This window comes from Labeo rohita, chromosome 17 (assembly GCF_022985175.1).
Source record: "Labeo rohita strain BAU-BD-2019 chromosome 17, IGBB_LRoh.1.0, whole genome shotgun sequence".
NCBI lineage: Eukaryota > Metazoa > Chordata > Actinopteri > Cypriniformes > Cyprinidae > Labeo > Labeo rohita.
This window is the reverse complement of record NC_066885.1, coordinates 331739-353018: the sequence shown is the minus strand read 5'-3', so window position 1 is coordinate 353018 and position 21280 is coordinate 331739. Positions and strand designations below refer to the sequence as shown.

The 21280-nt window shown below is 39.6% G+C and overlaps 2 protein-coding genes across 6 annotated transcripts in view; both read left to right on the top strand.

Annotated features, from left to right (window-relative positions):
* Window positions 1-8: 8 nt before the first annotated feature.
* Window positions 9-18800, top strand: LOC127179464 (TOG array regulator of axonemal microtubules protein 1). 4 transcript variants are annotated; one of them, XM_051132991.1, is made up of 23 exons: window positions 9-141; window positions 3532-4599; window positions 6259-6322; window positions 6585-6710; window positions 6903-7139; window positions 7804-7991; window positions 8070-8293; window positions 8576-8646; window positions 8728-8910; window positions 9091-9153; window positions 9239-9417; window positions 9495-9615; window positions 9696-9893; window positions 10832-10949; window positions 11077-11182; window positions 11381-11616; window positions 12910-13068; window positions 13150-13276; window positions 14201-14313; window positions 14381-14558; window positions 15445-15664; window positions 15746-15832; window positions 17804-18800. In XM_051132991.1, exons 2-23 carry the CDS (start codon window positions 3628-3630, stop codon window positions 18043-18045), a joined length of 4212 nt encoding a protein of 1403 aa, XP_050988948.1. In that variant the 5' UTR covers window positions 9-141; window positions 3532-3627; the 3' UTR covers window positions 18046-18800. The 4 variants fall into 4 exon arrangements, with proteins under 4 accessions (XP_050988948.1, XP_050988950.1, XP_050988947.1 ...); XM_051132993.1 differs by having other exon boundaries at window positions 10-222; window positions 6262-6322; XM_051132990.1 differs by having other exon boundaries at window positions 10-222.
* Window positions 18801-20224: 1424 nt separating this feature from the next.
* fancm (FA complementation group M) overlaps window positions 20225-21280 on the top strand; it is a 44890-nt gene continuing 43834 nt past the window's right edge. Inside the window, exon 1 of one of the 2 annotated variants that reach the window (XM_051132784.1) lies at window positions 20225-21024. In XM_051132784.1, coding sequence (XP_050988741.1) covers window positions 20493-21024 — 532 coding nt within the window. In that variant the 5' untranslated portion in view covers window positions 20225-20492. The remainder of the gene's footprint in view (window positions 21025-21280) is intronic. The other variant, XM_051132783.1, reaches the window with a different exon arrangement.

Genomic DNA, 21280 nt, shown 5'->3' with positions numbered 1-21280 from the left:
CCATGGCAGCGGCTGGTTGTGACATCAGCGCCATTTTGGTTGTGTGTTGTGATGGAAGCAGCGAGAAAATCAGAATCCGAAAGAAAAACAACGAAAATCAGACGCGAATCAGACCAATTCGGATGTGAGGAAGCGGATACGGTGAGCCAGATTAAATCGCATCGAGAATCGAACCGAATCTGGACGGGAGTCGTTCGGACTCGGAGCGATCTGCGATAAAAGGTTTGATTTTTACGAAAACATGCAAAACACTTCAGGTATTTCAGTCAGTTTCGAGTGTAAATAGTGCTGGAGTGTTTTTAAATTCTGTGTTATCAACTAATTCTGTCGCCTGTTGTCGATTTGCGAGAAAACCGCGAAAATACCGATCAGAATGAGGTTCATTAATACTGTAGAATCACCTCAGTGTCTTACAACGCTTAAATATGTGTGTCAGATCAGTGAATGTTGAGTAAATGATCGAGTGAATGCTGTAGAAGAGCCACGAGTGTTTTTCCCGCCGAGTACTTTCCGAATATTCGGCGTTTATTGACGAACTGGACCCACAGATAGAGCTAATGAATGAGGTTCATTAATGCTGTAGAATCAGCTCACTGTCTTCGGCACGTACCTTTAAAAAAGTAATTAGTTATAGTTACTAGTTACCTCTCACAAATAGTAACTGAGTTAGTAACTGAGTTACATCATTATAAAGTAACTAATTACCAGGGAAAGTAACTATTGTGTTACTAAAAAAAAAATCTAATTTAATATAACTATAAAATAAATATAAAACATTGTACACTAATCTACACTATTTTAATGTTGTTGTGGGCAGTGTTGGGAATGTTACTTTGAAAAGTAATTAGTTATAGTTACTAGTTACTTGTCACAAATAGTAACTGAGTTAGTAACAGAGTTACATCATTATAAAAGTAACTAATTACCAGGCAAAGTAGCTATTGTGTTGCTTTTTTAAAAATATATATATATATATATATATTAAATAACTTGGATGACCCCAATATTAAATATGTTAAATGAATGAAATTTTAATGAAATTAATTACATTTTTAGTTTACTCACCAGACTGATATTAAATATCTGATATAATATTATATTTATAATTAGCATTCAACTTTAGCCATTAGAACTTTAGTAATTAGAATAAGCATGTATGAATGCATGTTGGTCATGTTGACTGAACTTAGGACTGGTGCTGATATTGTTTGTAATTTAGTGTTTCTATGAACGTCTTGTTACTACCACGAATTCTACTATTAATAACAATATTAAACACACTAAGGTTTAATGAGCTGCTGGGTTCATGAATATTAATCACGTTGTCTGCTCGAACTGATTTGCTGTAATCAAAACAGGGACGATAATAGGTGAGCGCCAGCCAATGAGATTGCTGTTTGCACATTAGTTCCGCCTACTACCGGAGAAACCGGCAGTTCTTAACAGCTGAAGTATTCCAAAGGAGCTCCGTTGTTTTGAGAGGAAAATACAACAAAGGAATATCGTTTACACGTAGCACGTCAGTTCTGCATGGTATGACTCTGTCGCTCTGTATCTTTCTTTGCGTGTGTGTGAGACAAAGTGACGGCTAGTCGTGTGCCTTCACACTAGAGTTTACAGCTCGTCAAATACAGGTACACTGCACATCCATTCAGATGAACTGAAAAATAAAATAATAATATTATAACTATAATGATAGTAATGCCGTATTTTATTGGCAGTAATGGTAACGGCGTTGTAACGTAGGAAACAGTAATTCGTTTGATTACTCGGTACTGAAAAAAATAACGCCGTTAGTAACGCCGTTATTCCCATCACTGCTTATAACACTTATATATTTGAGGAAATGATCGAGTGAATGCTGTAGAAGAGCCACAGGTGGTTTTCCTTTCAAATAATTTCCAAATATTCGTCGTTAATCAATATATTAACTATAAAAACCGGTAATTTGTGTGGGTTTCTCTGGCTGTACATGAGCTGTTAAATATAGCAGGATGTGTTCTGGTGTTTGACAGCAGCTGCTCTCCATTTTAACCATCTCTGCAGCTTCAGCTGAGTCAAAAAAATGTGCTTTTACGACAGACAGACAGCTGTCTCACTCATTTTTGTGACCTTAGACCCTTGTAAGGGTCCATATATTGAAATTGAGCTTCATACATCATCTGAAAGCTGAATAAATGAGCTTTCCACTGATGTATGGTTTGTTAGGATAGGACAGTATTTTGTCTGAGATACAACTATTTGAGGGTCTGGAATCTGAGGGTGCAAAAACAAAATATTGAGAAACCTTCACCTTCACCTTTAAAGTTGACCAAATGAAGTTGTTAGCAATGCATATTACTAACCTGAAAGTGAGTTTTGATATATTTACAGTAGGAAACTCACAAAATATCTTCATGGAACATGATCTTTACTTAATATCCTAATGATTTTTGGCATAAAAGAAAAATGTATAATTTTGACCCATACAATCAGGGCTTGACATTAACTTTCTTGCTCACCAGTCACTGTTGCTAGTGGTTTTCCAAAATTACTAGCCACTCAGCATTCTTACTGGCCACAATTTTGTTGTTGGGAAATTTTATATGACTGAAGTTACTCTTTTTTTTTATTTCTTTTTGCCTATTCAAAGGGACAAACCTGATCTTTACAATGGAGAAGAAACTGAAGCAGCTGTTTAATATATATATGTATGTGTGTATATATATATATATATATATATAGGTGGCACCAAGTGACTCTCTTAATGAATGAGTCATTGAGTCATGCCTTCAAATGCTTCATTCAGACGGCTGATCCCAATCTGCATATCCATCCTAAATTCTATGTGATAGTAGTAATTTTCAATACTGTTTAGGGCAGATAGGGTGGATAGTATGCACATTGGGACGCAGGGCCTGTCTTCATGAATGGACCACTGAATCATTGACTCAAATGATTAATTCAGTCACGAAACACCACTGTGTGTTGCTCAGAGATGCGTGACTGTTCTGCTGTGATCTTTGTTATGAACTATTTTCGTTAACCAAAGCGAGCAAAATCAGTCAGTATTGTACTAAAATGTATATCAGCTACTTACAGTTTTCAGGGAGAACTGCCACTTCCTTGGTCTTGTCCTGGTTATAAATATATGCAATATATAGGCTATGTACAATCCTCAACAAGTGACATTATCAATTGCCGTTTACACGAAAAGCCATCAAATCAGAATAATTTTCTCTGAAATTTTGGTGCTTCCCTAATTAGTCCGGTCAGGCAAGTAAAATTCTCTTTCACTTGCACCTTCAAAAAATCCACTTGTCCCAGACAAGCATTTTAATGTTATAAAATTCAACTCGCAAAAATGGCCAGTGGGAGCGACCGTGTTACCCGCCACTGCTCAAATCCACCCGCATGGGGCAGGTGTTAATGTCAAGCCTTGCATACAATGTATTTTTGGCTATTGCTACAAAAATACCTGTGCTACTTAAGACTGCTTTTGTGGTCCAGGGTCATGTATTTATATCTGATGTGTTTTCCTGTGGATTTCAGGTCTGCTGCCGCATCATGTGACGCGTCCCGTCCCTCATGACCATGACAGATTTCCACGCGTCCCTGGCTCCGTCTGGACTCTGATCAGCAGGATCCATGATGATTTATGGGTTGATTCCTCAGGAGTTACACGCGCAGCTCCTGGACCACCAGAACTATCAGAACCGGACCAGCGGGGTGGAGGAGCTGAAGAACATTCTCCTGGAGCTGGATCTCCAGCAGGTCTCCTCCGGCAGCATCGTGGAGTTTATCCAGTTCTTACGCAAGCTCCTGGACGACAGCAACTTCAAGGTGTTGTACGGCACGCTGCAGCTCATCAACCTGCTCATCGAGAAGCTGGATTACGATGTGGAGCGTTATTATAAGGAGATCGTGGGCGTGACGGTCCGAGCGCTGGGCGACTCGCGTAATGTCACGCGGCACGAGTACATGAACGTCTTCAGGCAGCTGATGAGGATGGTGGGGCCGCAGAAGGTTTTGGATCTCGTGGTGGCTCAGCTCAAGCACAGGAACTCCAGGGTTCGAGAGGACGCCATCAACATCATCACGGCAGCCATGCTCACGCACCCGCGCAAGGACTTCGACATCCCCGGCCTGTGTTTGGAAGTGGCGCCGGCGCTCGCCGACAGCAAGAAGAAGGTGCGTCACGCGGCTCTGGAGCTCTTCGCCGTCTTCGACTACTGTCTGGACACGGGTAAAAAGCAGCCGCTCATGAAGGCCGTGGATCGAGTGGAGCTCGCGGGAGACGCCGAGGGCCTCATGGCCGCCGTACAGGCGCGGCGAGCGCGGCACATCCTCCCTCGACTGTCTCCTGACGGGATGATAGAGTATGCGCTCGTTCTTCCCAGACCGGGACAGAGACGGCCGCCTCAGCTGGGCTCCGGGGCCGATCTGGACTGGGTTCTGAACGGAGGCCGGGTTCACAGCTCTCGCTCAGACGCGGCGGATCTGACAGACAACACGCCTCAGAGGAGGATCGTCAGCGCCGGGAAAGGGAAGAACAAACTGCCCTGGGAGAGATCGGCTCTCTCTGTGGAGCATCAGACCAATGGAAAGTCACTTGATCAGGTGAGCGATGACATCAGCATCATCACACACACCTGAGATCTCTGAAACCCTATAAAGTCACCGTATCATGAGATTCTCAGACCTCTAAATGATCAACATGATCAACTCTGCTGTCACTTAATCCTCAAATGTGAGCTTGGACCACAAAACCAGTCATAACGGTCAATTAGGGTCTGAATAAATACGCTTTCCATTGATGTATGGTTTGTTAGGACAGGACAATATTTGGGTGAGATACAACTATTTAAAAAAAATCTGGAATCTGAGGGTGCAAAAAAAACTTAATATTGAGAAAACAACATATATACATATATTCATATATTTACAGTAGGAAATTTACAAAATATCTCCATGGAACATGATCTATACTTAATATCCTAATTAATATCGTGATGATTTTGGGCATAAAAGAAAATTTTTGACCCATACAATGTATTTTTGGTTATTGCTACAAATATACCCGCACTACTTAAGACTGGTTTTGTGCTCCAGGGTCACAAATCTTGACTGATTTTAATCGAGTAAATGTTGGAATAACCATAGTCATATTTCCAGATGAACACTTACTGGACTGAAGCAGCTTGGCTTTACTTTATTCTCAATGAATCATTTTGTAGAAAAATCAGTGAGTGTCAGATCTGATCTTCAGGATCTTTTGAGGAACGTTTGTTTCCAGAAGCTTTACTTTTACTGTTCTTCAGTGAAGGAATGATCTTCCCAAGCCTCCAAAACATCTCACATCTTTTGAGGAACATTTATTTGTTTATCTTTCAATCATTGTTGGATTGCATTGCGTTATATGACTGGATCATTTCAATCTGATCTTACTAACACATATTATTTAATGTCAGTATCTGTTCTACTGTTATAAAGATCTCATTGATGTACATTACAAGCATCAGAATTTCATCAGAAATATCAATCAGTATATTTGAGTTTCTGAATAAAATTGAGCTGTTTTTTTCTCTATTTTCTTACTATATCAGACTATATGGACTATATGGCTGATGGATCAAATATAGTACTTAAAAAAAAAACACTTTTTTTTTCAGACTATTATTTTATATATTAGGGTTAAGGGTTAAGTTAATGTTCAGTGAATAAATAATAATTCCTGCATATGAAGCTCATTTGCATTTGTTTGGATTGTTGCAGTAGTTCAGTAGTAAGTGAAGGACTAACTTGTCTATCTGTGGCTCACTGGAGGTGGTGTGTGTGACCGCCAAAATGGCTCTCATGACGTGATTCTGTGTGTGTGTGTGTGTGTGTGTTAGTGATCTGCCTGTGTTTCCCAGCAACACTCACACACTGCGAGACTTCAAATGAGAGACGAACAAACACCAGCAGCACATGGAGACATTCTGCAGACGTTTCTTACAGTGTTCTTGTTTTCCAGTACAAATATTTAAAGTTTCTTAAATCAAGATATATTTACTGGAGAATCAAAATCACAGAATATATTCTGAGAAATTGATCAAAATAAAGTGTGTTAGCACAAGAACAAATATTGAATCATCTTAACTGTTTTAAAGTTCCTCTGCCGATCTCACTGTCAGTCATGGAGTGTGTCGATGTGGACTGTGATTTTGACTGAAAACATGATGACCGTGTGTGTGTGTTGATTATCTCAGGCTGATTAAAGTCACATGTTTATTCCAGCAGGTTAGTGGTGAAGATCCGTCCTCCTCCATGAGACTCCGTCAGGACGCTGGTGCCAAATACAGTAAGAACACTCCTCAGTCTTGTCTTGAGCGCAGACAGAGAGACATTATGAGCCACACAGCGGCTCTATTATCCATCCGTCCTCTATTTGTACTGATTATATGAAGCGATTGAAGTGCTTAAATTGACTTTATTAAAACATCAATAATACGTAAGTATAACAAAGCATTAGTACCATTAATACAGTCCACTGGAATTGTTGTGTAAAGCACACAGATCCAGTGAAGGCTCAGATAACTGTACTGTCCTCTGTTCTGGTCCAGGTCCATCAGAACCTCTCCAGTCTCCAGGCCGGACCCGCATATCTCTGGGTCGACTGCGCCGCAGCGGGAGTTTGGACTCGGATCCAGACATTTTCAAAGCGGCCAATCCCTCTGAGTCTGAGAAAGGTGACGCTACTCAGTACTCTGTGTATTTTGTAAATACATTCAGACAAGTTGTGTTACACTGTTTTCATTTTTAATTTTATTATTACAAAATTTTAGTTTGTATTTATGTCCATTTAGTACATCTAATAACCCTTATTAGGACTAAAGAGTGCTGTTAAGTCATTGTTTGTCATGTCTGAATTTCTATGGCAGGTTTGCCCAAGACAAGTCGTTTCCTGTCAGGCAGCGTTGAGCGAACCTTCTCCCTCCCGACTAATTCCACACCTCCGGGCTCGTTTCTGCTGCCCTCATACCCACTGACCACGCTAACAGGAAGTCTGCTGACCCCGACCTTACCGCGCAGAAACCACGCTGACCCGTCGCTGTCCATGTCCAACACGTGGCCCAACAAACGTGACGCCAGCCCTCATCGCAGGAGCGACATCACTGGTCAGGACACACACACTACATACACCTACATACACTTTAGAGCTGTTAGAAACTAATCAAACCACAGAAAAAAAGCAATAATGCACAAAACTTTTTATTTGGGTCTGTTTTTGTATTTGCTAAATTGGTTCAATACATTTTGGGAAATTGTTAAAATGATTGAGGTATTTAATGCATTTCCCCTAAATCTGTATGATTGCAAATGTGATTTGACACAACAGTTCAATTAAATAAGTTAATGTTATGTTTAATTTTATACATAATGTTTTAAATGTTGTTTTTTGCTCAATTCTGCAAATGAAAATAGTTTGAATCAAAGTCATAGCGGAACTATTGAGCGTCTATGACAGAGCAGTGATTGATTACTGAATCAAGTGAGCCTATGGTTCATTGACTTGTTCATAAAGACAGTCACCTGCTTCATTTCTGAGTGATTTAGCTGTTTGAGTGAATGATTCAGTGTTCACTCATTAATACTGACATTTTTTTGTTGTCATAATTGGAGTTTCATTTCTTTAAATCATTTTATATTTCAATATTCACTTTTTGAACAGAAACATTAATATACCCATTCATTTTTATTGAAAAAGAAATGATGTCATGCATTTCCTATGTCATTTCTTCCCATGTTGTTCATTAACAAGCTCCTCTGATGCCGTGTCAGGTGAGCTGAGCTCTAGTAAGCGCTCTCCGCTGCCTCCTCGAGCTGTACGGACCTCATCCGTCCGTCAGAGCCAAAACACCAGCAGACCCTCGTCACAGGACAAAGACCCAGACAGAAACCTTCACCTGGATCCGTCGGTCAGCAGCGGTGCGGGAGAGCCGGAAGACGAGCCGCTGGACCGTGAGGAGGTGAGTGTAACACTGACACGCATGTATGTCCTCTGATTCCAGCAGACCGTGACTCTTGAGGTGTGTGTTCGTCTTTAGATGCTGAACTCCTTGCGCTCGTTGAGGAACAGCGCCGCTAAGAAACGGGCCAAAGTCAACGCGAGCGGCTCTGAGCCGGATCCAGACAGTCCAGACTCTGCTGTGAAGCTGGAGCTGGTTCCTGATTCCCCGGACCAGACGTCTCCATCCGTCACCAGCCCTCTGAGCGAGAGCGGCCTGAGCAGCCTGTACTCGCCTCCGTCGCCCAACGGCACCAAGAGCAGGTCAGTCTCTCGGTCCCTGTTGATCCGATAAATGAGGCCAAATAATTCACTCCAACCCAGAGGTGAGAGATATACCAGTAGACATGATAAACTGATTTTGGATTGTTGTCTCTATCGTGCTTACATGATGTTTTAGTGCTGCGCCCTCACGAACATTTACAAGTGTTTTTAAACCTTACCCGTTTAAACAGCCATGAAAGAGGATTCAGTTCAGTTCACATGAACTAACAGATGCTGTACGCCAGTTTTAATTCTCATTTCTGGTGTATTTCATGACTGCAGCCCTGTGAACTCTGCTGCGAAACCACGAGTGCCATCAGGAAGACATGTCACAGCAGACGTCAGCACTCATGGTGTGTATGTGAAACAAACGTGCACAGCGGCATACATGCTGTCATACGGTGTGTTACGTGTCATCTGTGTGTGTGTTACAGGTGTGATGCAGCAGGAGAAGAGTCTGTCAGATGGGAATGTGAGTGTGATCGGTCAGAGACTCGTTTACTCAAACAGATCGATAGATCCAGATGAGGAGAAACCCAGTGACATGTCATCATCATCATCACCGCAGATCAGAACCGCCGGCCGCGAGCCGCTCCGCGCCCTCAGACCCGCTAGAGGTGAGCGTCATTACTCCAGTCTTCAGTGTCACATGATCCTTATGACATCATTCTAATATACTGATTTGCTGCGCAACAAACATTTCTGATTATTATTATTAATGTTGAAAACAGTTGCTTCTTTTGTATGTTTGATTAGTCCTGTTGAATAGTTTTTGATGTCAATAATGTTTCCCTCAGGATCTCAGCAGCATGTGTCTAAGTCGTGCAATCGTGACATGTCAGAAGGAGTGATCGGACGAGGTCAGTTCAAGGCTGTTTTACTGACTGCTGATCTAAAGCACTGCCGCTTTCATCCCTCATTCATCCTCTTTCCTCATGTGTGCAGGAGTGTTCGGTTCAGTTGTTCTTCCCAGTCGTCCCAGTGTGGCGTCGTCTCCTGAGCAGGGGGAATCAACCGGTAGAAGCGCCCGTGAGCCTCCATCAGGCATATATGGACACGCGTTCACCAGCGCACACGTCGAGTCTGACGGCAGTCCTGAACCGGAGGAGCTGTCGGTCGCTCAGGTGCGTCTCAAACGGACCGACGGCTTAAAACGAGCTTTCGCTGTGATGCTGAGTCACATGATCTCTGTGTGTTACAGGAGAGAGTGAGACTCTCTAAGTTCGCGAGCGACAAGATGCGTCAGCGGCGTCTAGAGCAGCAGGACACGCCCCCAACTCAGGACCCGATGAGACGGCGCGTGCTCATCGACGATGTGAAAGGTGAAAGTTCAACAGCAATGTCGGTCATCGTTTAGCTGTGTGTCTCTGTCATCCTCACTGTTTCTGTGTTTGTTTTCCAGATGTGAACTTGAACGGATGTGAGACGCTCTCAGATGAATCTCCCTCCAGCCCGAATGGATCGCAGAATCCAGTGAAATGTCTGAGCCCCGCCCATCAGCCCGCCCCACCGACCGGTCCGCCCAATAGGAACACGGCGCCACGACTGAGACGAGCGTCTAGTCTGAACCGGACCAAACCGCCTGTGTCACACAGCTCCGGTGAGAGACCAAACATACATATCAACAACAATAAAATCACACAAAGACTCACTTAAATCTTCAGACTTTACATTACTGTTCAAAAGTTTGGGGTCAGTAAGATTAAAAACATAAATAAATGCTTTTTATTCATCAAGAATGCTTTAAACTGTAAACAGTAAACAGTAAAGACTTTGTTACAAAAGATTTCTGTTTTAATAAATGCTGTTCATTTGAACTTTCTATTCATCTGTGAATCCTGAAAAATATAATGTGTCACGTTTCAACAAAAATATTGTGCAGCACAACTGTTTTCTACATTATTGATAATCATAAATGTTTGTTGAGCAGCAAATCAGCATATTAGAATGATTTCTGAAGGATCATGTGACACTGAAAATTCAGCTGCACATCACAGAAATAAATTACAGTTTAACAGATATTCACATAGAAAACAGCTGTTTTACATTGTAATAATATTTCACATTTTACTGTGTTTTTGATCAAATGAATGCAGCTTTAGTGAACAGAAGAGACTTCTTTTAAAAATAATAAATAATCTTACTAACCCTAGATTTTGAACAGTAGTGATGCTACAGTCAACTAACACGTCTGTTAAAGTTTGCTCACTTTTACTGTTGTTTGCTGAATTTTCACAGGTGAAATCCAGTCATTTTAAAAGGGATCATCACTACACTATTGACAATGGACTTTTCAGCTGCAAATTTCAGCTGAAATTTAGCTATTGTGACCGTACCAGTAGTCAGTAAATGGTAGATGTATCTTCACTAGGTCAACATGGTCATGGCTTTAGTTCCCAGGGAACACACTGATAACATATTTACCATACATGCACCATGGGTTGATTTGGATAAAAGCCTATTTGAAATTCCTGAATATCATTGAGGTTTATCTGGGTGTATATGATCATCATAAAGTTGTTTATGTTTGTCCATCAGATGAGTTGATTCCTGGGAGCCCGAAGAAAGAGGGTCAGGATCAGGCAGACCTGCGTCCGTTCTCTAAACCGGAGCTGGCGCTGACGCAGAGCTTCAGACTGATCACATCAGACGACTGGTGAGTCTGACAGCACATGATCAGCGTCAGTGTTCAGCATTACCACAGATGTGCTCATTCATCTCATAAAAATAGAGATAAACGGATCCTCTTGAGATGTTAGCATACATTTGTTCCATTCATGAAGGGAGAAGAAGATCGAGGGAATGAACTTCCTGCGTAGTTTGGCTCAGTATCATCCTGACGTCCTCATGACCAGGATCCATGACGTGTGTCTCGCTCTCATTCAGGAGGTCGGTCAATAATGCATTCAGTCATTTCTGTAGCGCTTTATACAATACAGATTGTTTCAGAGCAGCTTTGCATTAATAAAACATGGAAACAACAGTGTTAACATTGTAAAATTCATCAGTTATGAAACAAATTTCTACTGTAAAGTAAAGACTGTAGTGTCATTATTCAGATGGTCTCGTGGTGTCTCTGTGATGAAGGTTCGTAACCTGCGCTCGGGCGTGTCCCGCGTGGCCGTGGTGACGCTGGGCGAGATGTTTGCGGCGCTGCAGAAGGGAATGGATCAGGAGCTGGACGGGACGGTCAGAGCTCTGCTGCATAAAGCCGGAGAATCCAACGCCTTCATCAGACAGGACGTGGAGCGAGCGCTGGACAGCATGGTGCAACACTGCACGCTCACACGCAGCATGAACGCGCTGCTCGCCGGAGGACTCGGGTCAGAAACGCTCAACCACACCTGGGTCACATGATCACACACATCTACAGATGTGCTACAGTGCTCTACACTTACTTTTCTATTTAGGAGCACTTGTGCGTTTTACGAACACAGTCAAAATTTCAGGAGCACCTTCTAATAATCCAAAAATCTGATCAAAAATTAGCCTTCACATTACGAGGTGATATTTGACTCCTTAAAGTGATTTACAGGGGAATTTTGTTTTTATGTTTGAAATGGCATTTTTATAACTTTATTAAAAGTATGTCAACGTTTAAAAAAATATATATTTTATACGCTTTTTAAAATTTCTAATTAGAACAACAGAATAAGAATAAGTTACCAATCAAATAAAATGAGTATTAACAAAATTAATTTATAGTACATAGGTGACAGAAGAACTCAAAAGTGTCTTGTAGGTGTATTTTCATGTTTAATGAGGCTCAGAGGGGCATGAGTGCAATTAAATTCATGAATTCATGTTGAGATTAATGTTTTAAATATAAAATTTTGAATACAGAAATAAAAAATATTTAACTAACTGAAAAGATGCTTTAAAAATGAAACTAAATCTGCCAGTAGGTGGCGGCGAGTCACTGATTTAAATACTGAATCATTCATTCATTTGATTTGTTTGAACGGCTGATTCATTCAGGAATAAAGCAAGTGAGTGTCTTTATGAATGAGTGATTGAATCATTGACTCACTAGATTCGTTTAAAAACGCACGTTCGTTCATAAAGGAAACAGCGCTGTGTTTGAATGGAGATGTGCAGCGGCTCAGTTGTGACTGTTTCAAACTATTTTTGACGACGAAATAGAGCAAAATCAGGCAATAGTGTTATAGTCAGACAATGTAAGTCACTTCATATTAACTTGTTTATTGAACTGTTGTATTAAATCAATATCTCATTTACAGCTTACTTAAAAATCATTCAAAGCTGTCACTCATCTTAGTTCATTGCAGAGTTCCATTATAATGAATGAAGCTCTCTACACTGCACAATCAATCTCTTATTTACACTTTGTTCATGGGATATGTGAGATATGTCTGTGATTCATTACTCAACGTTGCAAAAACACATAGAAGCCTTTGAATCTCTCCTCAGTGCAAACACAAATGTGCTGATGGGGTCAGTCGCACTGATGCTCCTAAATATTTGTTCATAGTCGCACGCAATCGCAAATGCAAGTGAAATGGTTGCACTGTAGAGCCCTGGACTATGGTTTCATGTACAGGGTTATAGTGTTTCATGTTGTTTGTAACGCTCATCCATGTGTGATTTATTCTCAGTCACCTGAACTCAGTAGTGCGTAAGTGTGCGGCTCAGCATCTCTGCGCTCTGGTGGAGCGGGTCGGAGCCGCCCGTCTGCTGTCGGGGACTAAAGATGTGACCGACCGCATCCTGCCAGCCGTCTGTAAACTGGCGCAGGACTCGTCTCAGGAGGCCAGGTGAGTAACACAGGGGTCAGAGGTCACGCAGCCTGACGCTCTGAGCTCAGCTCTTCACGCTGTCATTGGTGTCTCTTTCAGGTACTTTGGTCGACGGATGCTGCTGTTTTTGTCCTCTCACCGAGACTTTGATAAAATGATGGAGAAGTTTGTCCCTGCTAAAGACCTGCCGACCATCAGAGACGCCGTGTTCACTCTCAAAACCAAGGTGTGCACAAAACACATCACAAACACATCTAGCTACTTTCCTGTATTTGTATGCTACTGATCAAAAGTTAGGCGTCAGTGTGATTATTTATTTATTTATTTTTATTAAAGAAGTCTCTTTTGCACATCAAGGCTGCATTTATTTGATCACGAATACAGTAAAAATGTGAAATATTATTACAATTTCAAATGAGTGTTTTCTATGTGAATATCTGTTAAACTGTAATTTATTTCTGTGATGCGCAGCTGATTTTTCAGCATCATTACTCCAGTCTTCAGTGTCACATGATCCTTCACAAATCATTCTAATATGCTGATTCGCTGCTCAACAAACATTTCTGATTATTATCAATGTTGAAAACAGTTGTGCTGCACAATATTTTTTTTAATGCAGCCTTTGTTAATAAAAATGTATTTATTTTTTTCTTTTCTTTTTTTAATCGTGCTTTCTTTCCACAAATTTAGCAAAAAAAAAGTCTTTAACATTTAAAAAAATTTAAATAGGATATAAGGGGGGATAAAAATTAGAATGTTTCTTGAGCAGCAATATTTATATATATTTATAGAACTGTATTAATATTTATGCTATTATGCTAGGGTTATACATCATGCTTGTATTTGTTTTACTGCTTTTAATTTATGCTTTTTTTCATTTTAAAAAATCATTGTCATTGTAATTTTTTTTAATTATTGTAATTTAAAATATTATAATCATATTAAAATAATTTCAATTAAATATTATTATTATTCTATGATTGTGATTATCTTGATTATGTGGCACTGAGAACCTCAAACTCAAGGTCCTGGTTAGAAGCTGTGCCAGTGGGTGTGACAGTGGGCGTGCCTTATGTGATAGTGGGTGTGGCTGAGACTGAGAGTCTTCAAACACTGTTCATTGTTAAGCTCCTGTGTGTGTGTGTTTCAGGGTTTGGGTGAGATGCCTCAGGACGCTCCATCGGCGCGGGGCAGACGCTCTCTCCCGGGCAGCGGGCTGACACGCACCTCGTCCCTCACGCGTGACCCTCTGAGCGGCAGCAGGTATGAGACGCGCCCCATATGTCTGTTGATGTGTTGGCTCACATTCGCTCATCAGTCGTGTGTTCAGCAGGGATTGCGGGCAGACGGTGAGTAAAGCAGCCAGTCTGGCCGACAGGAGCGAGTACGTCAAACAGATGAAGACGCTGCTCAACTCCAGGGACTTCAGGGAGAGAATCAAGGCCGTCGATCAGCTGGTGAACGACTGCGAGGAGAACCCGGGCCTGGTCGTCGGCAGCCTGTTCCCGGTAAATATATGACACTAAACTAAACCTGTCAGACGCCACTGCTCACTAAACTTTAACTGATTTGCAGCTTCAAATAAATAATATAAATAATTTATACTTATATAAATTATTTATAAAAATATTGCATATAAAACTTTAACTTATTTTATTTCAGTTATTTTCTAAGGCAGCGTTTCTTAGATTGATGTGCTAAAATAACTAAAACTGAAATGTAAATAATAATTAGTAAAAGTAAGAAAATTACTAAAACAACTCAAATTTAAAAAAAAAAATTAGAAAACTAACTGAAAATATATAATAGTATGTTAGTAATTTTGAAATAACATTGCTTTAAATACAAATAATTAATTCATTATTTAACTAATAAATTAATAATTAATTAAAAATTAAGTGTAACTGAAACCAGGTATTGTATTAATTGATATAATATTGATTTAAATAAAATCAGGTGTGTTATATGCTGTCAGTTATTGGTAGTTTGATTCAGTGTTATTTTAATATCATTGAGATAAGATTTTTTTAGTTTTAATATTTTAAATTCATTTTTTATATTTGATATTATATTTTTATATTTGTTTGTTTTAATTTTTGTTTAAAATGTTGCTTTTTTGCCATTATTATTATTATTATTATTATTATTATTATTATTATTATTATTATTAATTTTTATTTCAGTTTTGGTTGGAGTTATTTTAGTACATCAACTTTGAGAAATTAAAAAGTAACAAGTAATTTTTCTATTCTTAATTCAGTCATTATTTTATTTTAAGTAACATTTTTTATGGTTTTAGTTTTAGCTAACTATAATAACCCTGGTTTGACCTCCTGAAATCACAATGTCCCTGATGCTGATGTTGATGTTGATGCTGACGGTCTGTCGTTGCAGGTGTTTGACGCTCTGAAGGCGCGTCTGCAGGAGTCCAACAGTAAGGTGAATCTGCGGGCTCTGGAGGCTCTTCAGACCATCATCGCTGTGCTCAGAGACAGTCTGGCTCCAGTGCTGAACATCCTGATCCCCGCCGTCGTGGACAATCACCTCAACTCCAAAAACAGCAGCATCTCCACGGCGGCACTGGGGGCCGTTCAGGCGCTGATGCACAACATCGGTGAGTTGAGTTTGAGCTCACAAACTGATTTGAGTTGACCTTCTAATCTTCAGTGTGTTTCACTCCGACTCTGTGTTTCAGACAACAGCCTCCTGCTGCAGCCCTTCTGCTCCAAAGCCCAGTATCTGAGTGGGAAAGCCAAGCTGGACCTCATCGAGAAAGTGGCAGGTGAGTCCAGATGAGTTATTCAGGATTTCTGTAGGTCTTAAAAACATCTAAATTCCCCCTTCCACAATTCATAAATTCTTGGCATTAAATGTTGCATGCTCGACAAAAAATTTGTCTTCCTCAGTATTTTCTGTCTTATTTTCCAGTACAAATATCCAAACATCTAAACATTTACTGGAGATGCAAACTGAAGATGTTAAGTCTTGATTTCTGAGAAATTGAACAAAAGTTAGTTCATGATTAAAACAACAACAAAAACTAGTCAATGGGGAATGAAAACTTGTTTCCCTTTGAATTCAAGTTGATTTTTCTGAGCCCATTGTAGGACTGCATAATTAATCCATTTTTTTTTTTAAATTAAATAAATATATGCGCACACACATACCTCATGACAAAAAAATAAGAAATAACTGTCACAGATTTTTATTGTCATAATATATTTTATTCTTAAACCTTAGACCTTTCTAATGATTTATAGCTATAGGCCTCTCCCATGTTAACAGATCACCCCTCAGTTTTCTGTAAAACACGCACAATGTTTCCATCTAACATGTATTTTGAGCTGCAGCTCGTCATATTAATGGAGTGTTTCACTAGTTAGCAGTAAACCGGTTACCACACCTCAATATGGAGCAGATTTGTGTTGGAAATATGGATATTTCATTTGTAAACATCAGACTTGTTTGTCTTATTTCAGTTAATGTCATCAGACTAGCGAGATAAGACGGTAGTAGTGCTGACAGTGTCGTGTAAACATGACTGAACACGCGGAAAGCGGAGAAACAGATGAACCGATTCAATTGAGTGAGTCATTTACACTGGAACCGCTCTGAGTGATTCAAACTCGTGACTTCGATCACTCAGTTCAAGCGATTCACTAGCGAAATACATATCAAAAGAGCTATTCGTTTTCGAATTTCGACATCGCTTGTAATGTTTTTAAAAAGCACGTATAGTGATGGGCGAAACGGAGCTTTTCGAAACTCCGAATCAGTTAAAACATTAAGTCGCAAAATGTTTCGAAGCGCTCCAAACGGTTCGCGAAACACGAATCATTAATTCAGATTGGGACTTCAAATCGGAACGTCGGGTTCGCGAATCATTTCGCGATTTGAATGATTCGCGATCCGAGTCCTGATCTGAAATGATGGTTCGCGAATCATTTTTCAGATCGGGACTTCGGAGCAGGTTTGTGAATCTTTTTGTCTGATTTCTATACTTATTAAACAGTAGATAACATTGAGGCAGTGCAGTTATAAAAACAAAACAAAGAAAAAAAAATACAGTATACACAAGTTCAAGTCCCTTAAGACAATTAACCATGGTTTTACCATAGTAAAAGTGTAGTAACCTTTTTTTTTTTGTATAACCATAGTTTTACTACAAATGCCATGGTTAAACTATGGTTAGTGTAGCAAAGCCATGGTTAATTTGTGGTTACAGTTTTTTAGGATGAACAGAATTTTGGATAGTTTCCATGTACTTGAGCAGATCAACTTTGAATGAAGAAAAGAGAAGTTTAGAGACAGATTTTTGTCTATGTGAAATTTTAAAAAAGTTATATTTTTCCTATATTCACTTTCAGTAATTGTGATCTGCTGTTTTGTCTCCGCCAACACAAAAATCAAACCTACACCCTTGTTTTTAATGTGTACAATTACATATAATATATATTTAAATTGGTATCACAGCTGTTGCTGCAGAATAACAGTTCATTTGAAATGTTATGTGCTTTACTTCTCTTTCTTTTTTGTTCTTAAGTTAACACTATTGCCATTTTGTTATAATACAATAACTTCATTTTGGTCATTTTGTTAGAAAACAAGACTTCAAATGTCATCTTTTTTTAAATATTTAGCATTTAAATATTTCATTTTCAGTTTATTCTTTACATGTCTTTACTTTACTTCATTAAGTCCTGTTGACGAGTGCGTCTGGAGCTGAAAGTGTGACGTGTGTGTTGTTTCCCAGAGCTGGTGACGGAGCTTCATCCGCGCAAACCGCAGCTGGTGGAGCAGAAGGTTCTTCCGCTCTTCTGGACTCTGCTCAGCTCCTCCTGTAACGGCGGAAACGTCCGGACGGCCACAGCCAAGCTGGCCGAAGCCCTGCACTCGCACATGGGCCAGACGCTGGTGGAGAACGCCGCCGCGACGCAGCCCGCGAACGTGCAGAGCGACCTGAACGAGCTCCTGAGAGCCGCTCAATCCACCTGAACACAGACCGACGCATCCCACAGTGCCTGACTCTGTCGCATGTGAATAAACACTCGGGTTTCTCAGTCTGACGATCTGCCGTTTTGCACTTTCATGGTACCGTGAGCGATCGTGAGTCTTTACAGAATGTAACCTTTCAATGCACAATCACTCAGATGTTGTTTTGTACCGTGTGCTCTGAACGTTTCTACCAGACGTGTGTGTTTGTGCGGGACTTTTGTACTGTATAATAGCGCAGTATTAGCTGTACGGATGCCGTGTGTCGCTGCAGTACGGTTTATATATATATTTTGCGAAGATTATGGCCTGTTTTAAGTGCAACCCGTCCTAGTTTTTTTGTTTTGCATGACCAAATTAATTGTTGGGTTTTAAAAACAAAAGAGAAAATCAGCGTTTTGACCAGGAACGACGCCTGTGTTGCTCTGGATGTGAAAGCGTCGTATTTCAGTGAACGTGCAGCTTCGAATCAGAATAATACAGGTGAGTTCACGTCCAGGTGTAGTTCTCAGTTTAGTGCCAGTCATTCCTGAACAGCCTTTATGAGATTTCACATTAAATTATATCAGAGAGAGAGAGAGATTTATCTATATAATAAAGTGTCTTATTTCTGTAAACACGTGTGCTGTGATCATTTACACCCCGATACATGATCTTCATTACATCTCCATAGTTTATGTTTATGTGAAAGGAGAGTTGTTTCTGATTTGCAATAATTTAATGGTTCTGCTTTTGCTGGTGTTTTCACATTATTCTTCCATACATGAGCAAATATGAGCTTAATGATTACAAATCAATTATAAATTCTGTATATACTGTGACTAGTAACTTCACATTTCTGTGAGAAATGAAAAGTAATTTTTATTAAAAAAAAAAAAAAAAAGATTCTAAACACAATCTACAAAATGTGCCATCTTTTTATGTATTTATTTATTTATTTTAATGTACACTGTAAAAATCTAACATGAAATCCAGGGCTTGTTCAGACTATTTGATGCCTCGGCCCCCAAATATGATGGCCCCCTTTGTGGGGCCCCAGAGGTTTATTTTCAGGTTTATGTTTTAATTGAAGAAAATATTTGCTTTCCATTATGTTAAATTTGCAGGATTGAAGATCTCTATATACAGTGGGGAAAAAAAAAAAAATTATATATATATCTATATATATATATATATATATATATATTAGTGCGATTAATCACATCCAAAATAAAGGAAAAAATTGTTTACATAATATGTGTGTATATTGTTTATATTTATTATGTATATATAAGTACACATACAGTTAATATTTGAAAAATATATGTATTTACATGTATATATTTAGACTCATATAACTGATATTATATATACATATTTTTCATATATAAACATTTTTTTCTTAAATATATACATGCATGTGTGTACACACACACATAATTATGTAAATAAAATGTTTTATTTTGGATGCGATTAATCATTTGACAACACACACACACACACACGTGTAAACTTTTAATTGAAGAGAATATTTGCTTTCTATTACATCGAATTTGCACAATTAATCAGGATATAACTTTTCTTTATAATTAGAGTTATAATATTAAAAATACATTTTTAGAATATTATTATGTATTATTAGATATTAACAAAAAATATTAAAAATGTTCAAAATGTTACCTAAAAATAGTCGAAATATAACAGATTTTTTAGAAGTTCTAACATAAATGTATTTATTTATTATTATTGTATGCCGTTTTTATCAACAAAACAATATTATAAAAATATACAATTTTATTTGGAGAATATTTCGTTTCTATTACATTGACTCTCTTTTCTAGCCACCACCAAAGTACTTGTATGAGCATAAATCTAAACATAAAATGCTGACTAGAAATATATATAATTATATAATACTTATGATTTTTGATCAGCCTTCATAAAAAAGAATTGGTACTAATAGTTCTGTATATTTAAACTTTTTTATTATTTAATCGTATTGATTTTTTTTAAATATTTTTTTAGATTTATTTATTTAATATTGTACAATATATTTTTACAGTATTTTTTTCGCATCCCAGTTTGAAAAGTAATAATCTAAATATTGATATAATCTGCAAAAAAACATCGTATAAAAGCGAATATTCTGACAATAACGTTTTTTATTGATTAACCTCAAAAGCGAACGTGCGCTTTCACCGTCACACGAACGTCCCGCCAGTGCACGCGCACGCTCTTTGACGCTCAGTGACGTCAGCTGTACGCGCCACATTCGATCCTCGGTTTCTCTCGCGCTGCTGTGTTTATGTTTGTTTGGAACAGTAAAACTCGTGTGTGTTTCGGTTGTGATCGTTAATGAACACGCGGAGCTTCAGCGCGTTTGATGAAGTCGCGATATGTTCGATTGGACTCAGTCTGACAGGATTCAGCGCGGTTGTTTACGATGATGATGATGATGAGGTGATTGTATAATGAGCGCCAATCAGAGGACTTTATTCCAGTCATGGGGCTGCAGCAGCAAAACCAGCTCAAACCCCAGAGACCAGAGCAAAACCAGCTCAAAACCGTCGGAGCGCAGAGACAGCAGGAGCGTGTGGGGTGACACAACAACAACAACAACAACAACAGCAGCTCCTGATGAAGATGAGGATGATGATGTGATGCTGGTGGCCGTCTACGAGGCCGAGCGCTCGCTTCAGGCCCCTCCTGAGCCGGGGTTCGACCCCTCCGCGGGCCGGGTCTGGATCTACCCCACCAACTACCCCATCAGAGACTACCAGCTGCGGATCTCGGAGGCGGCTCTGCTGCGCAACACGCTGGTCTGCCTCCCCACCGGCCTGGGCAAGACCTTCATCGCCTCCGTGCTCATGTACAACTACTACCGCTGGTTCCCCGCCGGCAAGATCGTCTTCATGGCCCCCACCAAGCCGCTGGTGGCGCAGCAGATCCAGGCCTGCTACGGGGTCATGGGCATCCCGCAGGAACACATGGCCGAGCTCACAGGTCACTGACCCCACACGCCTACCGCTGAGGTCGCGACCTCCGGAGGTCACGGGGAACGGTCCCCAAATCAGAGACGTTGCTGTGGTGCAGGGGTTCGCGAGTTAATGAGTAAAATCTAATTTAACGTTAAAATAAATAAATGGGGCTGCACGATTAGATTAAATACAACTTTTAGAATTAGAGTTCTAATAATATATTTAAACATAGGGGTTTAAAAATATTAATTAAAACTTTATACACATAGTTCAGGCCTAAT